We start from the raw sequence: 25,913 nt of genomic DNA on the forward strand, positions 1-25,913 counted from the left end.
CTTGTATTTAGGCAGATTGAGATATGGGAGAAAAGTTGCTGATTTAGTACTTAATTCTAAGGATGGTCAAAACTAAATAGTGCAAATTCAGCAGTAAATATTGATATACTAATATTGTAATAATGAGTTGTATTTAGTTGTATACTTCTATGTATGGAAGGCTTTTTGCTCCATGAATGAAGGGGGGGGGATTTTCACAAATCCCCCCTTTTTCCCGCAGCCTCCCATGCCACTGTTCAAAAGGTTTCCTGGAACCTCAAGAGCAGATCTAAGAGGGGTGCAGGGGGCTATTGATGGAAGGCGAAAAGTCCAAAACTGCTTTCTTCCTTTTCATTCATGGGTTGAAGAGCTTTCCATGAGGGACACAATTGTGACACAACCTGTGTATTTGATGAACGAGATTAGAAAAGATTCTGCTCACGTTTTGATAAACGAAATACAGGGAATTAATGCAGTACTTTTGAAACTGTATTCTAAGGGAGCCCCTGGGTTCCTCAGTGAGTAGATGAGTTGCGGGGAACAATTTTCTGTGAAAGATAGCTTGCCCACCACCACCACCAATCATCCTCTAAAATGTGCAGCCACCAGGGAGCGTAGGGTATGTGTTTAGTTCATATGGGGCAATGGTGAGACCATTACCTCGCTGGTGGTAAGGAGAGAAATCAGGACCAGATCCTTAAAGGATGGAGGGCACTAGGGTGTGCAATCCTATTCAGATAGGTGGCCGCCTCTGAACTCGGAGGCGATTGCCTATCCAGTGCAGGGCAGGAGAAGCACAGAGGGGATCGTTCCCTCCGCGCTTCCCCTGCCCCGCATTTTCGGCTAGACAGCTGATTGCCGCTGTCCAGCCGCGGGAGGGCAAAGCGGGGGAGGAGGCTGCTGTACAACACATTGGATATGTCGTACAGGCATTTCCGCTCTCCCCGCCCCGGAACGCACTCCAGGAACGCCCCTTTTCAGCTGCTCCACGCTCCTCTTGTGAGTGTGGAGCATGGGGCTGTTCCGCGCTGCCTCCGAGGCAGCGCAGAAGTGGGTGGAGGTCGGTTCTCCAGGAACCAACCTCGGAGCACGGGCACTGAGGTCGGTTCCCGGAAAACCAGATATCCTATGGCCATCTAGCCGCTGTCTAGCGGCCATAGGATTGCTCCACAAGGGGTGTATTTCATGGCAATTGTAAGCATGGTGGGGGCCCTCTTTGTGTCTCTTTCTTTGGAAATTGAAGACACCTTTATCAGGCATTTACTGCAAAACACCAAGTTTTATTTCTGCCAATTTGAATGCATAGTATATTTTACCCTTGCTGGTTTTAGGTTTTTGTTTTGTTTTTAAGCGTTGGTTATATTATATGTTCTGTGTTATTGCTTTTAGAAATGAGTTTTTAGTACTTTTATTTTTATTATTACATTTATATCCTGCTTTTTTTTCCTCTTGCAAGGAACCCAAGGTAGCTTACATAGTCCTCCTTTTCTCCACTGTATCCTCACAACAACCCTGTGAAGGGTTTGGCTGAGTGTCAGTGACTGGCCCAAAGCCACCCAGTGAGCTTCATGTTCGAGTGGGGACTAGAACCCGGATCTCCCGAGTCCCAGTCTGGCACTCTAACCATTACACCACATTGGCTCTCCAGTATGAGCCATACAATATAATTTTATGATTATATGGTATGACTTTATGATTCTGCTATAAGCTGCTCTGGGTATATTTAGTAGAAGAGTGAGATATACATAATAAATTATTAGTTTTTGTAGGCAGGTGAAGGAATCTATCAGTCCAGTAGATGGAAGTAGGAATTGACAGACATCAGTAGATGGAAGTATGAACTGAGAGACTTCACTGTAGGCACTGTGCTGTGCTTCCTTTTGGGGTATGCCATAATGATTAGAGGGATGTTTCTGTAATAGCCCACTTACAGGTATGGGAGGTTATAGAGAAATCAAAATCAGTCCTTTTGGCAGGGTTCTAAGCATCGTTTGACTCTCTCAGAGTAGCAAGTTGGGGCAAGGTGGCATGTGTAATTCTCTGTTCAATTCCAGTTCAATTCCAGTTCAATACCAGGCAGTCATCTTTCTTGGGGAAAGGTTAAACAAACAAACATCAAAAAGCCTTCAAAGTAATTCTGAAGGACACTAATTACAATTAACCACCAAAATTAGGATTTCAACCATGTAAGATGATCATATTGGTGTTAAAAGTAGTTTAAAAGTCAAGAACCTAGGCAGAGAATGTCTTCTAATGTCTGCATTGAGGGCATCAGTCCAAAAAAGAGTTTAGCTTTTTATAATGGGCATCGTATTGCTTCAATAATGGCATTTGAGGCAAGGTTTCCACCTCTGAATACCTATTTTGGAATTATCAGCCTATAAGAAAAAAATATGCCATTAAAAAACCATTGGAAGCAGGTAATGCAAAATACTAAAATTACATTAAAATGCAGTCTGTGCCTGAATGTTCCATTAACATTAACATACCAGTGTGTTTTAGAGCAAGAAACGAAACAAGAAGTCTTTATTATATGGAAAGTTAAAGCATCACACTGACCAGGAAGGATATCTGAGTGGAGGTGTTAGAAAATTGGTGCAAACTTCCACCTCTGTAAGGCAGGCAGGATGTGGAATAACAGTGCTAAAGGCATCTAATCTAATATTAAAAGGTTAATGATGCCTTTTTGTATGGCACTTGTAAGTCTTGCAGAGCAGAAAATAGTTAACAGTACTTTGCACTCAGGAGAGGAAAGCAAAGGTGAGCAGTTGGTAGAGAGAGTGCGCCTTATATTCAGCTGGGTACTGTTGAATTAAGCTTTTGCGGTCAGTTCCCTTATTTTCCTGCATTTATAACCATGGAGTGTGTGTATGAGAGGGAGAGTGTGTTTATGCTGTGTACAGCGTTCTTTATTTAGAGTTACGGTGGAACTACGCCTTAGGCTCTACATGGGGATTCTGCTCAAAACAACTTCTCCATGTTGAGTTCTTTCCTTCTCCCCACTAATGTGTAAGGTCACTTACCCCTCTGGGTCATGATTTATCTGCCCCTTCCGGCAATTGTCAATTATTTTATTCCTTCCTTCCTTCCTTCCTTCCTTCCTTCATTCATTACATTTCTATATTGCCCAATGGCCGAAGTTCGCTGGGTGGTTCACAACACTTAAAACCAGAAAATATAACAATATAATAAAGCCATGATATAAAAACCTTTACAAGTTTAAAACAGAATAAAACAAGAGTAAAAACTAGAGTAAAAGCCAGAAGTGGTACAAATATCTAAAAGCACAACACTTTTTTAAAAAAAACTGAAGAACTAAAAGAGGAATAAAGAGCTGAATGTCCTTTCGGCTTTGGCCCAGCCACCTCACTCTTTCTGGTGCTACTTGGAAATTCCCTCTGCTCTTCCCCAGTAGTATATTGGACACCTTCTGACCTGAGGGGCTCACCTTCCGGCGTCGTATCTTTTAGCCTTGTCATACATTCCATGGGGTTTTCTTGGCAAGAATACTGGAGTGGGTTGCCATTTCCTTCTCCAGTGGACCATATTTTGTCAGAACTCTCCACCATGACCTGTTCGTCTTGGGTGGCCCTGCACGGCATAGCCTATGGCTTCACTGAGTTATGCAAGCCCCTTTGCCACAACAAGGCAGTGATCCATGAAGGGGAATAAAATACATAAAAACAGTTAAAAAATACAAAAGTGATAAAAACATAAACACAAGAAAATAGTAATAAAAACATCAATAAAAGCCAACAATAAAAGCAGCAACAAGAACAGCAATAACAGGAACAACATCAGTCGAATCAAGAGAAGGCCAATGTAAAAAAATAAATTTTCAAGGCCTTCTTAAAAGTCTGCAATGGTGGAGCAGGCAGACCTCTGATGGCAGCTTGTTCCAAAGGTGTGGGGCCACTGCAGAGAAGGCCCTCTCACATATGATCACTCACCTGACTTTTCTCATTGGTGGGCAAATGAGAAGGGCCTCTCTGTCTGATCTGAAAGTCTGGGAAGGCTGATATGGGTGAAAGTGGTCTATCAAATAACTTGGTCCCAAAATGTTTAAGGCTTTAAAGGTCAAAACCGGAACTTTAAATCAGGCTCAGATTTAACAGTCTCGCTACCCTATTTTGGATCAGCTGAAGTTCCCAAACCATTTTCAGAATCAGCCGCATGTATGATACATTGCAGTACTCAAAACAAGAGGTTACCAGAGTATGGATAACTGTAGCTAGGCTATCTCTGTCCAGCTAGGGTTGTTGTTGGTATATCAGCCTGAGCTGATAAATTGTGCTCCATGCTAATGTGACCAGCTGTGTGTCTGAGGCCAATGCTGGGGCAAAGAGCACCCCCAAACTGAGACCTGTTCCTTTAGGGGAAGTGCAACCTCTCTCCAGAACAGGTTTAATACTACTCAGCTGGACAGATGAACCATCCACTAACAGTACCTCCATTTGTCTGGATTCAGTTTCAGTTCATTGGCCCTCATCCAGTTTATTGCTGCATCCAGGCACTGTTTCAGAATACCCACTGTCTCACCTGGATTTGATGAAAAGGACAGAGAGAGCTGGGTGTCATCTGCATATTGGTGACACCTCAGTCCACATCTCCAGATAACCTGCCCCAGCAGATTCATTGAGATACTGAACAGTATTGGGGATCAAATAGAGCGCTATGGAACCTCACAGCATAACTGTCAAGGCACAGCAAGAATCCCCCCCACCTCCTTCTGGAATCAGCCATCCAAGTAGGAGCAGAACAAATGTAACACAGTACCTCCAACACCCAGCCCAGACAGCCTATCCAGAAGGATGCCATAGTCGATGGTACTGAAAGCCACCAAGAGGTCCAAGAGAATCAATGGTATCACACTCCCTCTGTCCCCCTCTTGCCAAAGGTCATCCCACAGGGTGACCAGGCAGTTTCCTTTCCAAGACTAGGCCTGAAGCCTGATTGAAATGGATCCAGATGATCAGTTTTATTCAAGAATATCTGGAGCTGGCAACCACCCACTCGAGCACCTTGCCCAGGAAAGGGGATATTGGCAACTCACCTATAGTTTTTAACATCTTCCGTGGCCGGGTTAGGCTTCTTCAGGAATAACCTAATTATTGCTTCCCTTAAAGAGGCCAGTACCACACCTTCTGTCAAGATAGAATTTACAACCTCCTGGACTCAGCTGGACATCCTCTCTGTATTAGATGCAATAAGCCGTGAAGTGCAAGGGTCAAGAACACAGGTGGTCAACCGGACTTGGCCAAGCACCTTGTCTGCATCCTAGGGCCTCAACAACTGAATTTCATCCAATGAAGCTAAACTAGTTGGTGCTCTGGATACCTCTATTAATGGAACTACATTAACTGTGGTGTCCAAGTCGTGAGAGGTACAAGTGACTTTATCTTTGACATGTCATGCAAACTTGTCCCAGCGTGCTAATGAGGGTTCCACCATCTCTCTCCTTGGCCCAGATTGCAACAGGCTGCAAACTACTTGGAAAAGCTCCACTGGACAACAACGAGAAGATACAGTGGTGATGGAAAAGAACTCCCTCTTTGACACCATCACTGCCACAAAGTAGGCTTGATAATGAGCTCTAATCTGTGTTCCGTTGGACTGAGCACAGGTCTTCCTCCACCTCCATTCTAGCAGTCTTCCCTCTTGCTTGATTGTCTTCAGCTCAGGTGAATAAGACTGCTGAAAAACAGGTGTATTCTGTAGACTTTGGCCACAATCCATTGGTTAAGAACTCTGAAGTCTCATTAAAATGAATGGGGCTTCAGCATGCCTAACTCTGATGGACTGTGACAATTTCATAACTATAACAAGCTTCTTAAATTCATAGATAAGTGCCAGGCTTCCATACGGATATAGTATTTTCAACAAGTATATTATGCTAGGAGATTAGCGATTTCCAGTTGTATATAAGAGCTATATATGCCTACCAGACCAATAGCCCTTATCCTTTTCCTCTGAAACAGCTATTTTTGCAGGTTACAGCTAATTAACAGATAATAAAGGGGCTATGAGACAAAAATATAGCACATTAAAGAAGTTATACAGCATATTAAATTAAGAAGTTACCTAGAAAATTGGGTTTAAGTAATAAACATGCTTATTGGGATTTCTGGGCAGTATCCAACTGTGTCATTCCGCTAGCACAAATGAGGCTGTGCTAGCAGAAACCAAGTTCCAGACTATGCAAGAGGAGAATCCAACTAAAGTTACACTTTTGCAACAGAAAGATACAGCACAGCTCCACTAGTGCTATTTGAGTTTGCGGACCGACACTATTGGATACTGCCCTCTGAAATCTGAAATGACAATGTTTTGATAGCATAAATGCTTTTAAATATCAAACCTTTTCATCCCCCCTTTTTTCTGCTGGTCTAAAGTATTATACTTTCTTTCTGTAGATTATGACTTGGGCTCTCTACAGCTATTCAAGATGTGGACCGGGCTGTAATAACATTAATAAGCCAAATGTTCCCAAAGCTTCTGTGCAAAGCCAAATCTGACAGGATATTTGGGCTGCAATCCTGTGCATATTTCCTTGGGAATAAGCCCTATGAATATCATGGGACCTTTGAGTAACCATACATACATCAGGCTGGTGGGCACCAATTTGGCGGAAGTTAGTTCCACCTATGTTTCGTAGAAATCCATGAAACAAGTTAGTCACAACATAGTCGAGTCTCAATTCAGTGAAACCTAAGGCAAATATTTTGTCTGCATTTGGAGCCAACACCTATAGTATCTGCGAAGGCTGGTGCAAACATGGACTGGCTATAGTAAATACTAAAGGAAATGAGGTCATTGTAAGAAGATAGAACTACCCATTTAACTGAATTTTACAATCAAGATCAATTTTTGAATCCAGAACTTGCCCAGGGTTCTCTGTTGCCTTTATGTTGTACAATAGTTCTGTGAAACTTACATGGAAGTAGAGAACCAGAAACAGCAAACTCAATTTTTTTTCAGAGGGATAGCCAGTTAGGGCACAATCCTATCTAGATAGGTGGCCGCCTCCGAACTCAGAGGCGACCGCCTATCCAAAGCAGGGCAGGAGAAGCACCGGGGGTGGGGGGGTCATTCCCTCTGCGCCTCTCCTGCCGTTTCTTCTAGATGGCTGTTTTCGGCTGTCTAGCTGCGGGGGGGCCGAGCGGGAGAGGAGGCTGCTGTACAACACATAGGATGTGTTGTACAGGCAGATCCACTCTCCCCACTCCAGAACGCCCCCAGCCATGCCCCTTTTTAGCCGCTCCGCGCTTTGTCTGTTGCAGCAAAAACAACTAAGAAAGTTGTGGCACCTTAAATGCTAACAAATGTATTTATTCTGGCATAAGTGTTTGTGGACACTGTCTGATGAAGTGGACAGTGTCCTCGAAAGCTTATGCCAGAATTCATTAGTTAGTCTTTTAGGTGCCACAAGACTCTTCATTGTTTTCATTTTTTTAAAAAAAGTTGTTCCAGTTAACAAGCCCTGACCCGAGTCTTGTCTCACTCCCAGAATGAACATATGGTAAAACCATTGAGAGAACAGGTTTAAGAACCTAATAATGTAAAGAAAATGTTGCTGTCAACACTTGTGCCTCACATAAAATGGTGAACACTTTAAAGTCTTGGAAAATGCTTTTAAATGTATTTGATTTTGTTTCCAGAAATGTTACCATCTTTATCCAATCTATGTTCCTCTAATGACAAAGCAGGAATTCAGTTAGATTTTCGGACATTGTGGACTTCATAGATTTCAAAAGGAAGCAGAACACACTCCTTGTAAGAGTATTTGAACATAGGAAGAAATAACAGCTGGATGCTGATGCTTCCCTTTTTGAAATCAGGAAAACATCAAGGGCCATTGATTGGAAGACAAAACATAAACCAGGGGTGATCAATAAAGACCAAGTCACTGTGAACACAGGAAAAATTGTGTAGAGCTGCCTGGCATCTAATGGAGCTAACACAACAACATTGATAACATATTTTTTTTTACAAAGCTGATAGTCTCTTGAAGAAGCTTATGGCATTTAAACCCATTGCATAGAAATGTCATGGTAATTTATGATAATTAATATGACTATTGGTAGAATCTGGAATTTTTAAAGGCCAAACTCTTTTCATATACAATGCTGGGATCTTTTGATACAGGCAGTTGTCTTAACACTATTAGTGGGAAGTGTCTGGAAACATTCATTCTTGATGCCAATGAATCATACTGCAAATTCTCTAATTGTATATGAAGTAGCAGTGTCAGGGCAGTGGTTCCCATTGACTTTAATATTTAAAAGGTTCATTTCATTCTTAGACAGAAAAAAGTCCTACAAATCCCAGCATTCCTTCGCCAGCATGGCTGGCTAGAGAATGCTGGGAGCTGTAGCACTTTTGTTTGTTTAAACATGCATAGGATTGGTTTAAACATGCGTAGGATTGCACCCTGAGTATCTGTGCAGTTGTCTAGATTACAACGAATTACCCCAATTTAGAAAGAGACAGTTGTGAGTATAAACTGTCTTCCATGCACATCTGGGTGTACACTCCCATCTTTATCCAGACCACACTGAACTGGCCGATGCCTCTTTTTTCTCTTTTAAATGGGGGTGCGCATCTAGAATTGGTTGGGGCTGCCAGTTGTTACATGTGATTGGTTTTCTGCAACTACAACTGGATCTGAATACATCATCTGTAGCCACTCTCTCGAGTCTAGAGTGTCTGTCAAATCCTTTCAAATAACCTTTAAGCAGACTGCCGCTTCTGGATTATGATGGCATCACTTTTGGTATAGCCACTGATTAGTTTAATATAATGCAGGAGCTGTGACGAGATCCTCACCCACGAGTTGCACCTTACCTGTTGCAGTTCTTCCTATTTTATTGTGCTAATTTTTTCACCATATGTTTAGGTTGCATTTTTGTATTTTAAATTCTTCTTTAAAAGGATGGCAGTTAAAAGAAAAAGAATTGTCCTGTACATCTAGAGTTGTAGCATTCTAGATGAAAGTATATAAGCAGGCTGTTTCTCACAGGAAGTTACATTATTACTAATATATGAAGCACTTTACAATTATATCTTAGTACTAGTTGGTTGTACACTGCATTGTGGACATCTGTATGGAAATGAGGCTAAGAGATGTGTGAGTCCTTCCTTGCATGAAATGAACCTGTTATTTTTTCCTTATTTCCTCCAGAGCCTGGAGAATGTATTCCTGCTTTCCCAAGTCCTATTCTGTAATTTTGCTAGTTGTTGCTCATTTCTGTATATATTCGTATGCATTGCCGACCCTTTGCCTCCAGGGCTGCTTTTGCCTCTTTATTTATTGTGGGTTGTGCTGGTTGCTCAATATGCAAACATTTGAGATGAGTGGGGATTGGAGTCATAGCTGCTGACAAGCCACTGAAAGCAGGCAGACCTGCAAAGGTATAGGACATTATTATGTATGTTACTTGCAAATTCCTTGGGAAGCAGAAGAGGCTGAATGGTAATGACTTAACCAGGGTTATCCAAGAATCTTCATGTGTGAACAGAGAGATGAATCTGGATTTCTCCCATCCAGACCCAATATTCTCTCAACTACACATTATCTCTTAAATTTTATGATTTAAATAGTTAGTTACATATGCCCAGGCAATACACTTGTGCGTATGTTAGACACAGGTATGAACCTACCCTTACATTACAATCATCATCTCCTCCAGGTGCCTCCTCTGAGCGAAGTTCAGAGGAAGGAAACAAGGGAGAAGGCCTTCTTGGTGGTGGCCCCGATTGTGACGCCCTCCCCACTGAGGTCTGCCTGGCACCAACATTGTCAGCCTTTCAGTGCCAGGTTAAGACGATCATCTATTCCCAGGCATTTGACAGCGTATGGTATGGGGGTTGGACTTGATGGCCTTGTAGGCCCCTTCCAACCCTACAATTCTATGATTCTATATAGTTTCAACTGGTTCTAGGATTTCTATTGTTGAGTGTTTAAAATTGTTTTGTAGATGATTTTTTATATTATGTTTTATATCGTACTTTTAAGGTTTTAATCTTTTGTAAACTGCCCAGAGAGCTTTGGCTATTGGGTATTGGGTGGTATAGAAATGTAATAAATAAATAAATATAGAAATGTGGTAAATAAAAAGATCATAGGAATGCTCCTTTGCATTTGCCAGGCAATCTATTTTGTGAATAATGTTAGGCCCTTAAATGTCCTCAGGATGTACCCCTCTTGTCTCTTCCTCTTCCCATGGTGCAGCAGTTTAGTTTAAGCAGGGACTGCAGGACTGAGCTTTGAAAGTGTAATATACAGTGTTCCAGACAATGAATGACCTAAAATTACATGCCATATGCATCTTAATCTGCTTTGTAAGGATAATAGGAAGGTGCATACTTATCCTTCCAACCCACAGGTTGAATTTAGTCATATTTGGAGTAGAATCATAGAATCATAGAACAGTACATGGAACAGTATAATGGAACATTATTCCATTGTCCTGCACTCTGAAAGGCCTTCCTCTCTGTGACAACCTTTCAAGTACTTGAAGAGCACTATCCTATCTCCCCTCAGTCTTCTCTTCTGAAGGCTAAACATGCCCAGTTCTTTCAGTCTCTCCTCATAGGGCTTTGTTTCCAGTCCTCTGATCATTTTTGTTGCCCTCCTCTGAACCCTCTCCAGTTTGTCTGCATCCTTCTTAAGGTGTGGTGCCCAATACTGGACACAGTACTCCAGATGAGGCCTAACCAGTGCTGAGTAGAGGGGAACTAGTACTTCCCGGGATTTGGAAGCTATGCTTCTATTAATGCAGCCCAAAAGAGCATTTGCCTTTTTTGCAGCCATATCACATTGTTGGCTCATATTCAGCTTGTGATCAACAACAATTCCCAGATCCTTCTCACTTGTAGTGTTGTTGAGCCACGTATCCCCTATCTTGTAACTGTGCATTTGGTTTCTTTTTCCTAGGTGCAGAACTTGGCACTTATCCCTATTAAATGTCATTCTGTTGTTTTCTGCCCAGCGCTCCAGTCTATCCAGATCACTTTGAATTTTGTTTCTGTCTTCCAAAGTATTAGCTGTCCCGTCCAATTGTGTGTCATCTGCAAATCTGATCAGCGTTCCCTGCACCTGAGTAGACCCATTGAAATCAATAAGACTTACTTTAGTCACGACTAACTCAAGCCCATTAATTTCAATGGGTCTACTCTATGTGTGACTAAATCTGGATCCAACCCCATGAACTGTAGTTGGAGATCACATTGAGTGCCTTTCATCTATATGCACAGTGCAATGTAGATATGCATTTTATTTATTTTGAAATAGCGTCTTGTGGTGACCACATGTGCATCCAGTCTGTGTGCATGGGAATCCATCCACAGAAGCCAGGTCCATTTCAGTTTACACATGTATGTATAAACATAGTGGAAATATCAACAAAGTATTGCAAATACATCAAAAACCATACTTTATTTTATGTATAGCAATACAATTTACATATTAAATAACACTATAATAGAATGATTTGATATACTTTTAAACATAACAAAAAGGAAATTCTTCAAGTTACAAAAAAGAAAAACAAAAAACAAAAGAATTAATAACTCCCCCCGCCCCCAACCAAACACCACATATCCCCAATGGGTCAATGAGACAAACTTATCCAGTGACTGGTTAAGTCTAATTCCTATTGCACACACTGACAATGGAATTTAAAGAAAATCCAGCATTGACAATCACTGTCCCAAAGAAATAACATGTGCTGAATTCTTTTTGGAATGTGATGGCATTTCACTACTTCAATACACATAAAGTATGTATTCACATATCCACCACAAAAGGAAAAAAACTATGAAGAAGTTGAAACTAGAAAAAAATTAGCTTTATATGAAAATATAAAATTCTATGATTATATACCATAGATACAAAGTTCCCAGAAGATGCTTATTCAAGCAACAAAATATTTACAGTTTTAATGATTTCTGCTATTTAAAAATGAAAGAACTGAAAATAGTGGATAGAGATGAATACTTAGTTCTTTAGAAACAATGGCTGCTTGCTAGTTTCAAAGGTTCTAACAAAAGAAAGAAAGGTCACTACCCCAAATGTTGGAGAGTTGTGACATTTTATAAAATTGACGATCTCCTCTTTTGGAGACATGTTTATTCTTAAAACTCAAGACATTTTTCTTGAAATTAATTAATTATCCTCTGTAGAAAAGGCTTCCCTTTGCAAATATCTAACAAAAATACTAAAAACAGTTGAACAGCTAAGACAATGTCTGAGGCCAAGTCTTTTCATTGCAGTTTCTTTGTGTACTCTCTCTCTCCCCATTTGTTTTGCATGCCTTCCCTATATAGATAAGCAAAGCCAATGTAGTATACATTGTTTATAATGGTAACCAAGAGAGAAAGCTCAAAGGATTGACAACAGCAGAGAATTCTCTCTCTAACCAAAAAGAAATGAAAAGCAGTGGATAAGCAACAAGGCATTTCCCCTTCAAATAAAATTCACTGGCACCATTTTAACATAACCACAGGAGTGGGTGGCAGAAGAGAATGAATTTTGAAAGCATGACTGCTAAATCATTAACAGTGCAATTCTATACACGTCTACGCAAAAGTAGGTCCCATTGAATTCATTGGGTCTTACTTCCAGGAAACGGGGTACAGGATTGCAGCCTAAGACAACTACACTTTCCTTAATTGTTTGTTTTTCTTTAATTTTTCCACTATATTTTTTTTTTGCTAAGAATTAGTATTTTTCTTTGGTAAAATTGATATCTCTACTTTAAAATACAGTAGTAGTTTAAAAGAAAACAGGTATTCATAACAAGGTCATTGTGCTGTGTCATTAAAAAGGGACAGTATTTTGATAGCATTCCAATGAGTCTTCCTCAGAAATCATTCAGAAACCTGAAGAAGCAAACCTTGCCCATCTGATTATAACTCCAATAACTCTAGAATGGATTCTAAAAGTATGTCTTTCTACATACAGATGCACGTGCATAGACGTACACACACACACACACACACACACACACAATCTTTTGCCTCATTCATAGCTTAAACAGACCCTTTGAAATGCTAAAGGATATTCGTTTCAGAAGAAACGTTTTGGTTTACCTCCTGCACTAAGCATGTGTGATGTCATTTATCCAAAATAGCTTTTCATATTAACTGCCATAATAAACAAGTACAAAGTAAATCATGTATTTGGAGGACTAAGGCTGTAGCTGGGAATACCAATGGCTGGATATATTTTTAATAGACTCCATCCTTTCCTTTAGCTGAGGGTTCAGGACATATACATGTATTGATTTTCAGGGCCTTAGGGTGAGCAGTCCAAAATGCCCAGGGACCAATATGTTTCAGGGTATCCATGTTACAATCCCATGTTCCCTTTGCTTTTAGATCACATGAGCAAAGCCAGGATATTCAAGCATCAGTGTTTTAACAGTGCCATCCTATGCATGTCTGCTTCGAAGTAAGTCTCACTGAGTTAAATGGGACTTACTCCCAGGTAAGTGTGTATAGAATTACAGGCTTAATGTTAAATTCTTTGGGAACATCTAATATTGGAAAAGACATATGTTTTCAAATTAATAAAAATTCAGGGATCATCACCAGGATGTCATTTTTTCCCATATGAAGTATATAGTTCTTGAGTCTACCAGGAAGTACAAGTGACAGGGTCTCATTAAAATCTGAAGCCACTAATCTGGTCATATAAATTCAGAGCTTCTGCTGATAAGCAATGCTACAATATTCCTTGGATAAACAGGTGCAAGATCTATTGCATCTGTGGTAGAAAGGCAGGGTTGAAATGTAAAAATAAATAATAAGGAAATCATCTTTAAGCAGTTTATCTTGGAGCAACCACAAGGCCCCATCCAGGGGAAGTGAGTTGTGTTGAAATTTAATTGAAATTAATGGGACTTAAATAAATCTTGATTAACTTGTTCCATTGATTTCAGTTTCAGTTACTGACAATTGTGGTGGATGCAATTAATGCATACTTTTTGATATGTAAATAGCTGATGAGAAGCATAAGCAGCTTCATGACTGGGGAGGAGTGAGTGGGAAGGCAGAGCGCCTCTTTTTCTCCCCACGATGGTTCTGAAAAAAGCACTTCTCCAAAGCTGCTACTTTGATTCTTGTTGTGAACAGGGCAGGGAGAGCTGAACCCTCTATGATCCCCAAGCTGCTCAGGCTTCCCCTTTGCTGATATTTGCATACAAAAATGAGCATGCTGATTGAATACATACACTTACTGACGCATATAGTTTGGCCCTGACTTCCTCTGGATTTTAGATCATATCTTTAATACAGGGATGGGCAGTGGCAGCTGGTGACTCCAGTTCTGGAGGGGCAGTAATTCCATTCTGGGTTTTAGTTACCACCAGCCCAAACTCTAAAGGTTCTGTCTAAGGTGCTGAAACCTACCCTTGAAATGTGTTCAGCACCTTGATAGCACCTTTAGAGTTTTGGCTGGTGGTAACTAAAACCTGGAATGGAATCACTTGCCCCTCCAGAACTGGAGTCACCAGCTGCCACTGGGCAACATGCTTTGGCCCACAGTTCCCATTAGCCTGCATATCTAATGGAGAGGGATCATGGGAATTGCAGGCCAAAACATCTGGAGGGCCACAAGTGGCCCATCCCTTCTTTAATAGGATTGCTTCAGAACAAGCGGAGAACTGCAGCTTTTCATGTCACAGTGAATTTATACTGTGAACCTCATTCTTAAACTTGACCCTTCTCTTCAAAAGCGTCTTTGTTATTCACCTCTTTACCTACTGAGTGCAATATTATGATATAGCCTGATTCCCATGTGAACTAAATAAAAGCAATGTTATTGAATGTTAAATGAAGTTATATACCTGTGGATTAAGTCCTATGTAAATATGAAAGGAAAAATTGAAATGCCAATTCATATGGCATTGGCTTTGCAAACAGTCTGACGTCAGCTACGCTGGTTTAATTTTCACTTGAGATCCACACCCAAAGACATACCTGCACAACTTGGTACACATTTTAAGGGAGCGGCTTCAGTGCAGCCAGCCAGTCTTGTCACAAACACATTCATTTTCCTCTGTGCTATCCCCTCCACAAAATCAGAAATGAAAAGTTACCAACAAATTTGACAAAACATGAGAACACACACACACACCACTAAACACCCCTTTCACATCTTCAACCAATCATTTCTTGCCACAAAATTTGGGATGTGAAAAGAGCAAAATGAATCTCATGCTCCAAAGTTGTAATTTCTTGAAGCAGTGCCCACTGCCAGCAACGGGAGCCCTGCGTTCCTGATGCCAGTGTAACCATTGGTGCCTCGCAGTCCTAGCAGAGGCAGTACAGATAATGTGACTTGAAATGGGGCTTTATGGTGAAGTGCAGCTTCTGGAAAACCAGTCTTAGTTCTTACACAATGCAATGGACTAATTAAACCCCTCTCTGGTGAGCTTTGTTTAATGAATGCTATTCACTGGGAACACTCGAGCCCTCATCCGACAGCTAGAATGTGCACACAGTTCTGATATGTGCACGGAACTTGGCATGAGCGGGGGCTGCCCCTTTTGCCTCACTATCAGAGGAAGCTCCTTCTCAACGGAACTGCCAATAATGAAGCAGGATCTTCCTGTGGTTTAGTTCTGTATTTTCTTGAATGCCACATTAATAATTTCAATAGCAAATTTCAAATGGGCAGCAATGTGAGAGAGGCACTTAATTGTGTGATTACAAACAATTACAAGCAACAGCTCAGTGGATAAATTTCAGAGCAGCTGTCGCTTTGCTGGACAATTTCCCTGCTATGTTGATACTTTTCACACCCTTTTACGAGGGCGTTATTATAAGTATTATAAGAAATAAGCATTTGTTTAAGAAAATACAGTATTTGAATTTGATTGTGGAGGGAACAGGAGACAAATATACATGCACCAGCTCCTGCGTCAGTAGCAACAATGTCAAATTCTTCTGTTTAAAGTCACCCAGATTACTTGAACTTTAGTGGTGAAGTGTTTCAAATGTGTAGCTGTCTGGTGCAATCCAGATTTTGTCCATATGAAGAAATCCATAAAAACAAAAGGAGATAAATTCAACAGGTTGAATTTGACAGAGCTCCTTTTTTTGGTAAATGGAGTGATGGCCATTTATGTCAGTTTGCCCTGAATGCTTGTACATTTTATTTTGAATAAATATTTAATGCCCTAATTTATTATCTCATACATTTGCAGAGAGAACAACTGAAATAATTCCCTAAAGAAGGAAGTGGTCTTGCCCTGTAGATGTCAACACTGTAATTTAAACCTGGCTGTACACTGCAGTGATAAGAATGCCAAATATTTGCATAGCAACTCATGTAATATTATATAACATTTTTTTGTAGCAGTGGCTGGGACGGTTTAATGCAAATAATTCCATAAGTGATGGTGCCTTTCCTTACCAAATGTTAGAATTTTCAGTGGTGGTTTGGTTGGTTTAAGAGGAGCTATTCAGGGTGGGCTTGGCTCCAGGGAGGAGATACGGAGGTCTAGGATATACAGTGCCCTTGTTATCACTGAAGTTAGTAAACCTGTGTTAAGGATGTACCATTTCAGAGTTGGGGCTCACACGACAGGGAAAGAAATGCCCTGCTGCCCTGCACCTGCAGAATGAGAGGTCAAGAAGAAAGCTAGGCTAGAACTTTTCTGCCTGACCTCTAATTGTCTATGGGCAGGGAATATTTATTTTTGTAGGGAGCAATATTTAATTACCTGAGTCCCCACCTGCAGTCGGAAGTGGTACAACCCAGACAATTTACCATTCCAGGGATAAGTAGACCAGTGGCTGATCCTGGATTTCCTCACACATAGGGACACTTCCACCACTGACACCTAGTGCAGATGTAAGTGGTAGAAGCTTTAGGCAGGGGGAGCCTCAACCTGGGTCTCTAAGGCCAGCCATTTTGTATCTAAATGTTTTTATATGTAGGCACGTTTTCTTCACTAAGCTGAATTGGAGACAAAGTAAAGTGAATTCCAAAAAGAAGGGGTCCTTTTTAAGCAAACCTGTCCAAACTTCGAGCACAAGCCGCTTATACTGGACTAACCTGGCCAGCCACAGTATGAGAGTTATGCATTTTAGGGCACAATCCTATGCATGTTTAGACAGAAAAAAGTCCTACAGCTCCCAGCATTTCCCAACCAGACTTTTTAAAAGACCTTTTTTCTCTCTAAACATGCATAGCATTGCATCTGTAGCCATTAAAACCAGTGTTGATAGGTCCACTCTGTAATCTTTCTTCTGACTGCAGATGAATTTGGCAATGTAACCAAGTATCTCATCAGAATTTAATTCATTTCCCATTCTTGCAGTGTAAATAAAAAGTAGTACAAGGGAACCATCCACACCTAACTGATTTGCACAGAAAGTGGTTTGGAAAACATAGCAGTTCTAAGTAATTTGAAACAAAAACTTACAAGTGTTAAGTGAATGAATGGAAATGGGTTTTCTTGGGTTTGAAAGAAATTAAGACTACAATCCTATAAGCACTTAACTAGGAGTAAGGCTCAGTAGGTCTTACTTTGAGTACATATGTATAGGATTGCACTGTAGGACAGTATAATACAATGTATAGTATATGGGAATGAATATATGAAATCAGGAGGTGTGTTCTAAACAATTAATTTGGTTCCCCCCCAAAAAAGAGGAAGAGTGTAATGTTATAGGTAGTTTTTTTTTATTAGATCGCTTCACCAGTAATATGGATCAGTAAGGTTTAGCACTAAAGTATGAAAAGTACACACCTGTAAAAACGGCATCTAACACCTATGAAATTAAGAAATCTCTTTCTCCATCATGTAACATACTGTTAAGACAGAGGTCTTGTTCCAGAAGAATTAAGGAAATATAATGTAAAATGATGAATAGTGTAATAACTTGGAATATTGCTACCTAAATGGTTTGGGAATAAAATGGCCTGATGTACATTGTTGCACTGTTAACTATTAAATTGTCTATGATCAAAGTTTTTTCCAATATTGAAATAAAAGTGTTATTAAGAACAACTGGGGAATAAGTGAAGTTGTAAAGACAAAGTTTGAGACTGAATCTCAGATTTGAGTTGCTCTGTATTTTGGGAATGTACTTTTATATGTTCCATAGAAAGCAGTTCATAGGCCTCTGTGTAACCAAGAAGAGGAATCCAAGACAATGCAGAGCAACTATTCAACCTCTGGAAGCTACTGAACTTCAGTCTAGCTAGTGATCACCCCACCACTTTGTCAAAAAAGAAAAGAACACTCATCCATGTTACTAGAATACAGAAGACCTATAACAATTACCAAAGTTATATGAAAATTAAACAATAAATATTGGAGTATGTCAAGGGTACAGCATTTTTCTTGTAAATCAAAAAGAATCTTTCTGGTCTAGCATTCAAGACTTTAAAGTCAAGGCTCATAGTAATTAACAAAACTTCACGGCATTTCAACTAAAAAGTAGCATGTTTGTTGTCATGGAATGTCATCAGGGTTTGCTTGCTTGCTTGCTTTTGTATTACAACTTTATAGGCAGTTAACACTGATCGTATAGTGCAAACTAGATAAAATTGCGTTTCACTGTGTGAAATAAACAGAGGTGCAAATGCTCAGTAGGATACCATTAAGACATAAAATGGCAAAAATAAATATCAAAACTTTTTATCAGTGTAAAAAAGTAATTGGGTTATTGTATAACCTAGAGTCTGGCAAAAAAGGCCTCAAAAAAGTTCACTCAGTCTTCAGAAATTCCACAAATTAAGTGCCTTTTCAATATTCCAATTAGACAAGAGACTCCATGCTTTCTGCAGGATCTGATTCATCACTGGCCATAACAGCACCATTTTTGTCCAGTGCCATGGGGCCATTTCCATTTTCCTTAGTGCTGACAAGGCTTAGCATTGCTTTGTAAAGAAACTGGTACTGCTCCTGGAATGGAAAGACCAGAAAGATTAAGACTACCTGACATTTAAGAAAGCAGAATGTTCAGTGTGCATTTTCTAGGGTGGATCAATATTGCCATGTCCCACCTGGACACCTTTAGTGTGCAGTCCTATCCATCTTTAGATGGAAAAAAATCCTACAACTCCCAGCATTCCCCAGCCAGTCAGGACTTGTAGAACTGTTCTCTCTCTAAACATGCATAGGTTTACACCCTTAATCTTGTAGCTTTCCTATATTCTGACAGTCCCAAATCTTTTGCCACTTTAAACAGCTTTGTCACTTTTGTATTATGCCTGGAACCCTCCAAAATTACTGCAGTAGATTCTCTCTCATCTTTCAAGTCTTTTTCAAAAACTAGATCTTCTATAAAAAGTTGTCTTCACTCTCATGCCATTTTAATATTGTATGTACTTTCATTCAGCTCTGATCTAGACTAAAAACCTAGTGCACATACAATCTTATGTTGTTGTTGAATAATTGCTTACTGCTATGCCTGCAGGCATGTAAGCAAATAAAAAGTAAGATGAGCCCCTCAGGTCGGAAGGTGTCCAATATACTACTGGGGAAGAGCAGAGGGTATTTCCAAGTAGCGCCAGAAAGAGTGAAGCGGCTGGGCCAAAGCCGAAAGGACACTCAGCTATGGATGTGTCTGGTGGTGAAAAGAAAATCCGATGCTGTAAAGAACAATATTGTTTAGGAACCTGGAATGTCAGATCAATGAATCAAGGTAAGCTGGAGGTGGTCAAACATGAGATGGCAAGATTGCACATGGACATCTTGGGAATCAGCGAACTAAAATGGACAGGCATGGGCGAATTTAATTCAGGTGACCATCATATCTACTACTGTGGGCAAGAATCCCTTAGAAGAAATGGAGTAGCACTCATTGTCAACAAAAGGGTGGGAAAAGCAGTACTGGGGTACAATCTTAAAAACGATAGAATGATCTCAGTATGAATCCAAGGCAAACCATTCAACATCACAGTAATTCAAGTCTATGCCCCAACCACTGATGCCGAAGAAGCTGAGGTTGATCGGTTCTATGAAGACCTACAACACCTTCTAGAACTAACACCAAAAAAAGATGTCCTCCTCATCATAGGGGATTGGAATGCTAAAGTAGGAAGTCAAGAAATCACCGGGATAACAGGCAAGCATGGCCTTGGTGTACAAAATGAAGCAGGACAAAGGCTAATAGAGTTTTGCCAAGAGAACACGCTGATCATAGCAAACACACTTTTCCAACAGCACAAGAGGCGACTCTACACATGGTCATCACCAGATGGTCAATATCGAAATCAGATTGATTATGTCCTTTGCAGCCAAAGATGGAGAAGCTCCATACAGTCAGTAAAAACAAGACCTGGAGCTGACCGTGGCTCAGATCATGAGCTTCTTGTTGCAAAATTTTGGCTTAAATTGAAGAATGTAGGGAAAACCACTAAACCGTTCAAGTATGACCTAAATCATATCCCTTATGAATATACAGTGGAGGTGAGGAATAGATTTCAGGGATTAGACCTGATAGACAGAGTGCCTGAGGAACTATGGACGGAGGTCCGTAACATTGTTCAGAAGGCAGCAACGAAATCCATCCCAAAGAAAAAGAAATGCAAGAAAGCAAAGTGGCTGTCTGATGTGGCTTTACAATTAGCTGAGGAAAGAAGGGAAGCGAAAAGCAAGGGAGAAAGGAGAAGATATACCCAACTGAATGCAGAGTTCCAGAGAATAGCAAGGAGAGACAAGAGCAAGGCCTTCTTAAATGAACAATGCAAAGAAATCGAGGAAAACAACAGAATGGGAAAGACTAGAGATCTGTTCAAGAAAATCGGAGATCTCAAGGGAATGTTTTGTGCAAAGACGGGCATGATAAAGGACAAAGAAGGCAGGGACCTAACAGAAGCAGATGACATTAAGAAGAGGTGGAAAGAATACACGGAAGAACTATAAAGGAAAGATCTGAATGTCCGTGATAGCCATGACAGTGCGGTCACTGAACTTGAGCTGGACATCCTAGACAGTGAAGTCAAGTGGGCCTTAGGAAGCATTACTAACAACAAAGCTAGCAGAGATGACAGTATTCCAGCTGAGCTATTTAAGATCCTAAAAGACGATGCTGTTCAAGTGCTGCACTCAATATGCCAACAAATTTGGGACACTCAACAGTGGCCACAAGACTGGAAAATGTCAGTTTACATTCCAAATCCAAAGAAGGGCAACACCAAAGAGTGTTCAAACTACCATACAATTGCGCTCATTTCACATGCCAGCAAGGTGATGCTCAAAATCCTACAAGCTAGGCTTCAGCAGTATGTGAACAGAGAACTACTGGAAGTACAGGCTGGGTTTCGAAGAGGCAGAGGAACTAGAGATCAAATCGCCAACATTCGCTGGATCATGGAGAAAGCGAGAGAATTCCAGAAAAACGTCTATTTCTGCTTCATTGACTACGCTAAAGCCTTTGATTGTGTGGATCACAACAAACTGTGGCAAATTCTTAAAGTGATGGGAGTACCAGACCACCTTACCTGTCTCCTGAGAAACCTGTACGAGGGTCAAGAAGCAACAGTAAGAACCGGACATGGAACAACCGATTGGTTCAAAATTGGGAAAGGAGTACGACAAGGCTGCATATTGTCACCCTGCTTATTTAATTTATATGCAGAGTACATCATGAGAAACGCCGGGTTGGATGAATTACAAGTCGGAATTAAGATTGCCGGGAGAATTATCAACAACCTCAGACACGCAGATGATACCACCCTAATGGCAGAAAGTGAAGAGGATCTAAGAGCCTCTTGTTGAGGGTGAAAGAGGAGAGTGCAAAAGCTGGTTTGAAACTCAACATTAAAAAAATGAACATCATGGCATGTGGCCCCATCACTTCCTGGCTTATGGAAGGGGAAGAAATGGAAGCAGTGACAGATTTTATTTTCTTGGGCTCCAAGATCACCGCAGACGGTGACTATAGCCATGAAATTAAAAGACGCTTGCTCCTTGGGAGGAAAGCTATGGCAAACCTAGACAGCATAGTCGGAAGCAGAGAAATGACCTTGCCGACAAAGGTCCGTATAATCAAAGCTATGGTTTTCCCAGTAGTGACGTATGACTGTGAGAGCTGGACTATAAGGAAGGCTGAGCGCCGAAGAATTGAAGCTTTTGAACTGTGGTGCCGGAGAAGACTCTTACGAGTCCCCTAGACTGCAAGGAGGTCAAATCAGTCCATCCTAAAGGAAATCAACCCTGAGTGCTCATTGGAAGGACAGATACTGAAACTAAAGCTCAAATATTTTGGCCACCTAATGCGAAGAGAAAACTCCCTGGAAAAGACCCTGATGCTGGGAAAGACTGAGGGCAAAAGGAGAAGGGGACGGCAGAGGATGAGATGGCTAGATAGCATCACTGATGCAATGAATATGGACTTGAGCACGCTCCGGGAGAGAGTGCAGGACAGAAAGGCCTGGCGTGCTATGGTCCATGGAGTCACGAAGAGTTGGACACGACTGAATGACTGAACAACAAGTACTGTTTCTGGACTGTACTTACTGAATCTGGGAAGCAGAGGGAATTTCTATCCTAGATGTACAAAGATGAAATTCTAAAATCATGCTGTACCGTGCTCTGACTTGGAGTGTGTGGGCTGGCAACAAAACTTGTGGAGATTCCACAAGTAGAGGCAGAGAAAGTGAGGGTAGTTTGAATCCATGTGCATAGGGGACTGGGATTGTACACTAAACGTGTATACATTTTAACTGGGTGTTTTCCTAGTTAGCAACTACCTTGTAATAAAAAACTTGCTCCATTCCAAGACTTACGATGTCTGTAAATACTCCAGGCCTCATGAGATTGATCATCTTTGCCACCTGGAAAACATCAACAGCATTTTCATTCTCCAGCTGCTGGGACAGAGTGGTAAGGGCACATAATGTTCCAGCTGCCACTGCTCCATACCTGCAAAGCCAGAGAACAGTTGTGTTGAGACACTCACAGGTGAACCATGGGAACACCTGTCAAGCAGTAATGAACATTCGATGTCTCTGGCTTGGTTCACACATAACGCTAACCCATGGTTTAAATAAAATAAACCATGGGTTATTTTGCCCCACCCAGGGTTTGTATGGCAGGTGATCAAACAAACCATACTTTCTTCTCTCAATCCCTGGGCAGTTTGTTTCCCTCCTCCTTCGCCTGCTCCCTCCCTGTACCCTAAATGCCCTTGTGGCGCTGTGGTGCCGGCATGCAGAATGGCTGACTTCTTTTACCACTCTTGGCTGCTACGTCTGTAACCTGGCAGAACAACCCATGGATCTGGTTTGCACATAATCCATGGTTTAAACCCAGAATTCAAAACCCAACAACAAGCCATGGGTTCTGTTTCTGAATTGTTCATGGTTAATAAATCATGGTTTGTCAGCATGGCCGTATTCACACATCACAACAATCCAGAGTTCAACAACCCATACCATGGGTTAATGTTAGTTGCAAACCAGGCCACTGTGTCAGCTTAAGTTTTCTTTGAATTGCTCCCTATATTCCCTTCCAGGCAGGTGTACCTATATCTTAGATTAGTTGCTCTTATATTAATGAATAAACTAAGTGATGATGAGGTCAGGTACACAGAAGGAAATTTTCATTTTCAGCTACATTTCTTCAGAATGCAGATAAAAGTGGAACATATATTATGTATTAAGTGATTCAAAATAAAACCCAGCAAATATAACAAACAATACAAAAAGCAATTTACAGAAGAAATGACTCAGCACTGTTAGAAACAGGGGCTTGATTTTTTTAGTGTCTCATGAAATGCCCAAATCAATAACTGTCTTAATTTTTAAAGCAATTTTGAATACTGCAAGAGCAGCAAAAACAGCCACAAATTAGGTGAGCAATAAAACTAGCCATGACTTAATGTGAGCTGATGAAAGCACCTGTGTTTTATATTGCACTTTAGCAAGTCAAGACGTGATAATGAAAAACTACCTGTAGGCTCCGTAATTGTCCTTTTAAGGAGGACTACAGGGGAAACCCATCTGTGCACTGTAGTAATGCAACAGATCATCAGCCACCAGCTCCAGTGGAGGGGATCAGAAATACATAAATGAACGACACTGGAAACACAGACTCGCACTAGCTGGTTGTTGCCTTGAGCCACCTGGTTTAGTGACTGATTATTCTGTAAGGTCCACTTCTTTCACATATTTTGTTCTTGTTTGGGAAGGAATTCAAGATATAAGAAACATTTTTTAAAAATTGTTTGTGCCATTTGCTTACCTTATTGAATGAAAGGTTCTTCCTCATGAAACACGCACATTTTGACATTAAAATCGAATAAAAACTCACAACCATTTGGCTGAGCTCTAATTAATGGCTATAATCCCATTATAGGCTAGGATTCAAGGGCTGCTTTAGGTGCACCTTACATCTTGGGCATGCCCAGTGAGGTTTTTGCCTTTCCCCCTTTAAATGGCAGCACTTCATGCCATGTCACCAACTGCTTTAGAAGTTAATCACACAGTAAACCCCAATGTCCTTCACTCTCTATTCTATGTCCCACTTAGGGACAAGCAAGTAATCTCAAACACCAGGCAGGTTTCAAAGAATGGATCCCCTTCTCCGTTTCCAAGTCCCGTTCTCAACTCTTTCTTGATTCTGTCCCAGAGGATATCATGCCCTTAGGGTCTCCACATAACCAGCATTACCTCTGCACTCTAGATAGAACATTTTGTATTATGACTTTGTTTCACTGCTGCAAGTTTCTCAGGTATCCATTAGGAAAACATAACCTTATAGTCTCAGCTGTCTCCAACAATGCAAGCAGGCATGTTCAGAGAACAGCAGGAGAAAGGGCAAATGGAAACCCTCAGTGTGTTGTTCATTGTGGCATTCATTTCACTTCTACATAAGCCAGCTTCTGGTGGTATGGATACGATTATCAACCATACTAAAATGGAATCAATGTGGGACATGACAGTACTGGACTAGAGGGAACAATGGCTTGATTCAGTATTAGGGAGCACCATATGTTCACACTGAAGATCCTGGTTAAAAAGGTAAGCAAGAAAACGGAGGAATCAAACTGGAACGAGGGAGAGTAAAAAACCCATACATTACAACATACAATAGAGAAAGTGTGATATCAGCTCTGCACCAAAACGTCTTTGATGACCGGCTATGGAAATGTTCTCTTCCATGTTGCAAAAACAAAACAAACAAACAAAAAATAATCCAAAGAGCTTTGACACTTGATTTTCCTCATCTCAGAGCTGAGATCTCAGTGTGCAGTTCAGGGCTTGTTCAAATAATCATTATGAGGTAGTTAATTTGGGATCACATCTGTGTTGGTCCAACATAGAATAGACATCCGTTTCATATACTTCCAGCACTGTTATTGTTGTAACCATCCCATAATATATGAAACTATCACTCAAATGATTGTGTGGAACACATGGTTATCATATGGTTACAGAGCCATGTGATCCACCTTGATTGCACGCTCACCAGTTGCATTCCTTCCTGCATAGTCATGGTAACAGCCATGAGACTATGGCAGCCATGTCATTGCCAGTAATATGTGAAGAAGGCCTAAGATTATTTCTAGTCATCCTTCTACACTGAAAGGTGCTTCAGCTACCATATACTGACTACTGTATATTATATGATACTGAAAATAAATGATTGTGAAACTTAAAAATACTAATATCCCTGCATAAGTATGTAACACCTTCTATCTCCCAGATGAATGTCCAAATAAACTCCCATGTTGACTGTAAACTTTCTTATCAAATCAATTCATTTATGTGATCTGGTGGATATACATACTCATCATGAACAATAGTGGGGCCATCTCTTGTTAAGGCCTCTTCCTTAATTACATTGATAAGCTCAAAGGTACTGCTGATCGGAGCATCTGGGTTTGGCCATTTGGGACACTGAAAATGGCGTACTTCCAAAACGTAGTCATCCTGAAATGAAAACCAACCTAATTATAAACCATTC

General features: G+C 40.7%; 1 protein-coding gene across 2 annotated transcripts in view; it reads right to left on the reverse strand.

The window, feature by feature from the left end:
- Positions 1 to 16,338: 16,338 nt before the first annotated feature.
- Positions 16,339 to 25,913, reverse strand: part of PTPRG (protein tyrosine phosphatase receptor type G) — a 781,718-nt gene continuing 772,143 nt past the window's right edge. For both annotated transcript variants that reach the window (XM_084840496.1, XM_084840495.1), the window contains 3 exons: positions 25,737 to 25,879; positions 22,733 to 22,868; positions 16,339 to 18,902 (listed from right to left, as the gene is read on the reverse strand). In XM_084840496.1, coding sequence (XP_084696622.1) covers positions 18,756 to 18,902; positions 22,733 to 22,868; positions 25,737 to 25,879 — 426 coding nt within the window. In that variant the 3' untranslated portion in view covers positions 16,339 to 18,755. The remainder of the gene's footprint in view (positions 18,903 to 22,732; positions 22,869 to 25,736; positions 25,880 to 25,913) is intronic.

This window comes from Heloderma suspectum, chromosome 2 (assembly GCF_057233095.1).
Source record: "Heloderma suspectum isolate Gila_16-S chromosome 2, 16-S_ref, whole genome shotgun sequence".
NCBI lineage: Eukaryota > Metazoa > Chordata > Lepidosauria > Squamata > Helodermatidae > Heloderma > Heloderma suspectum.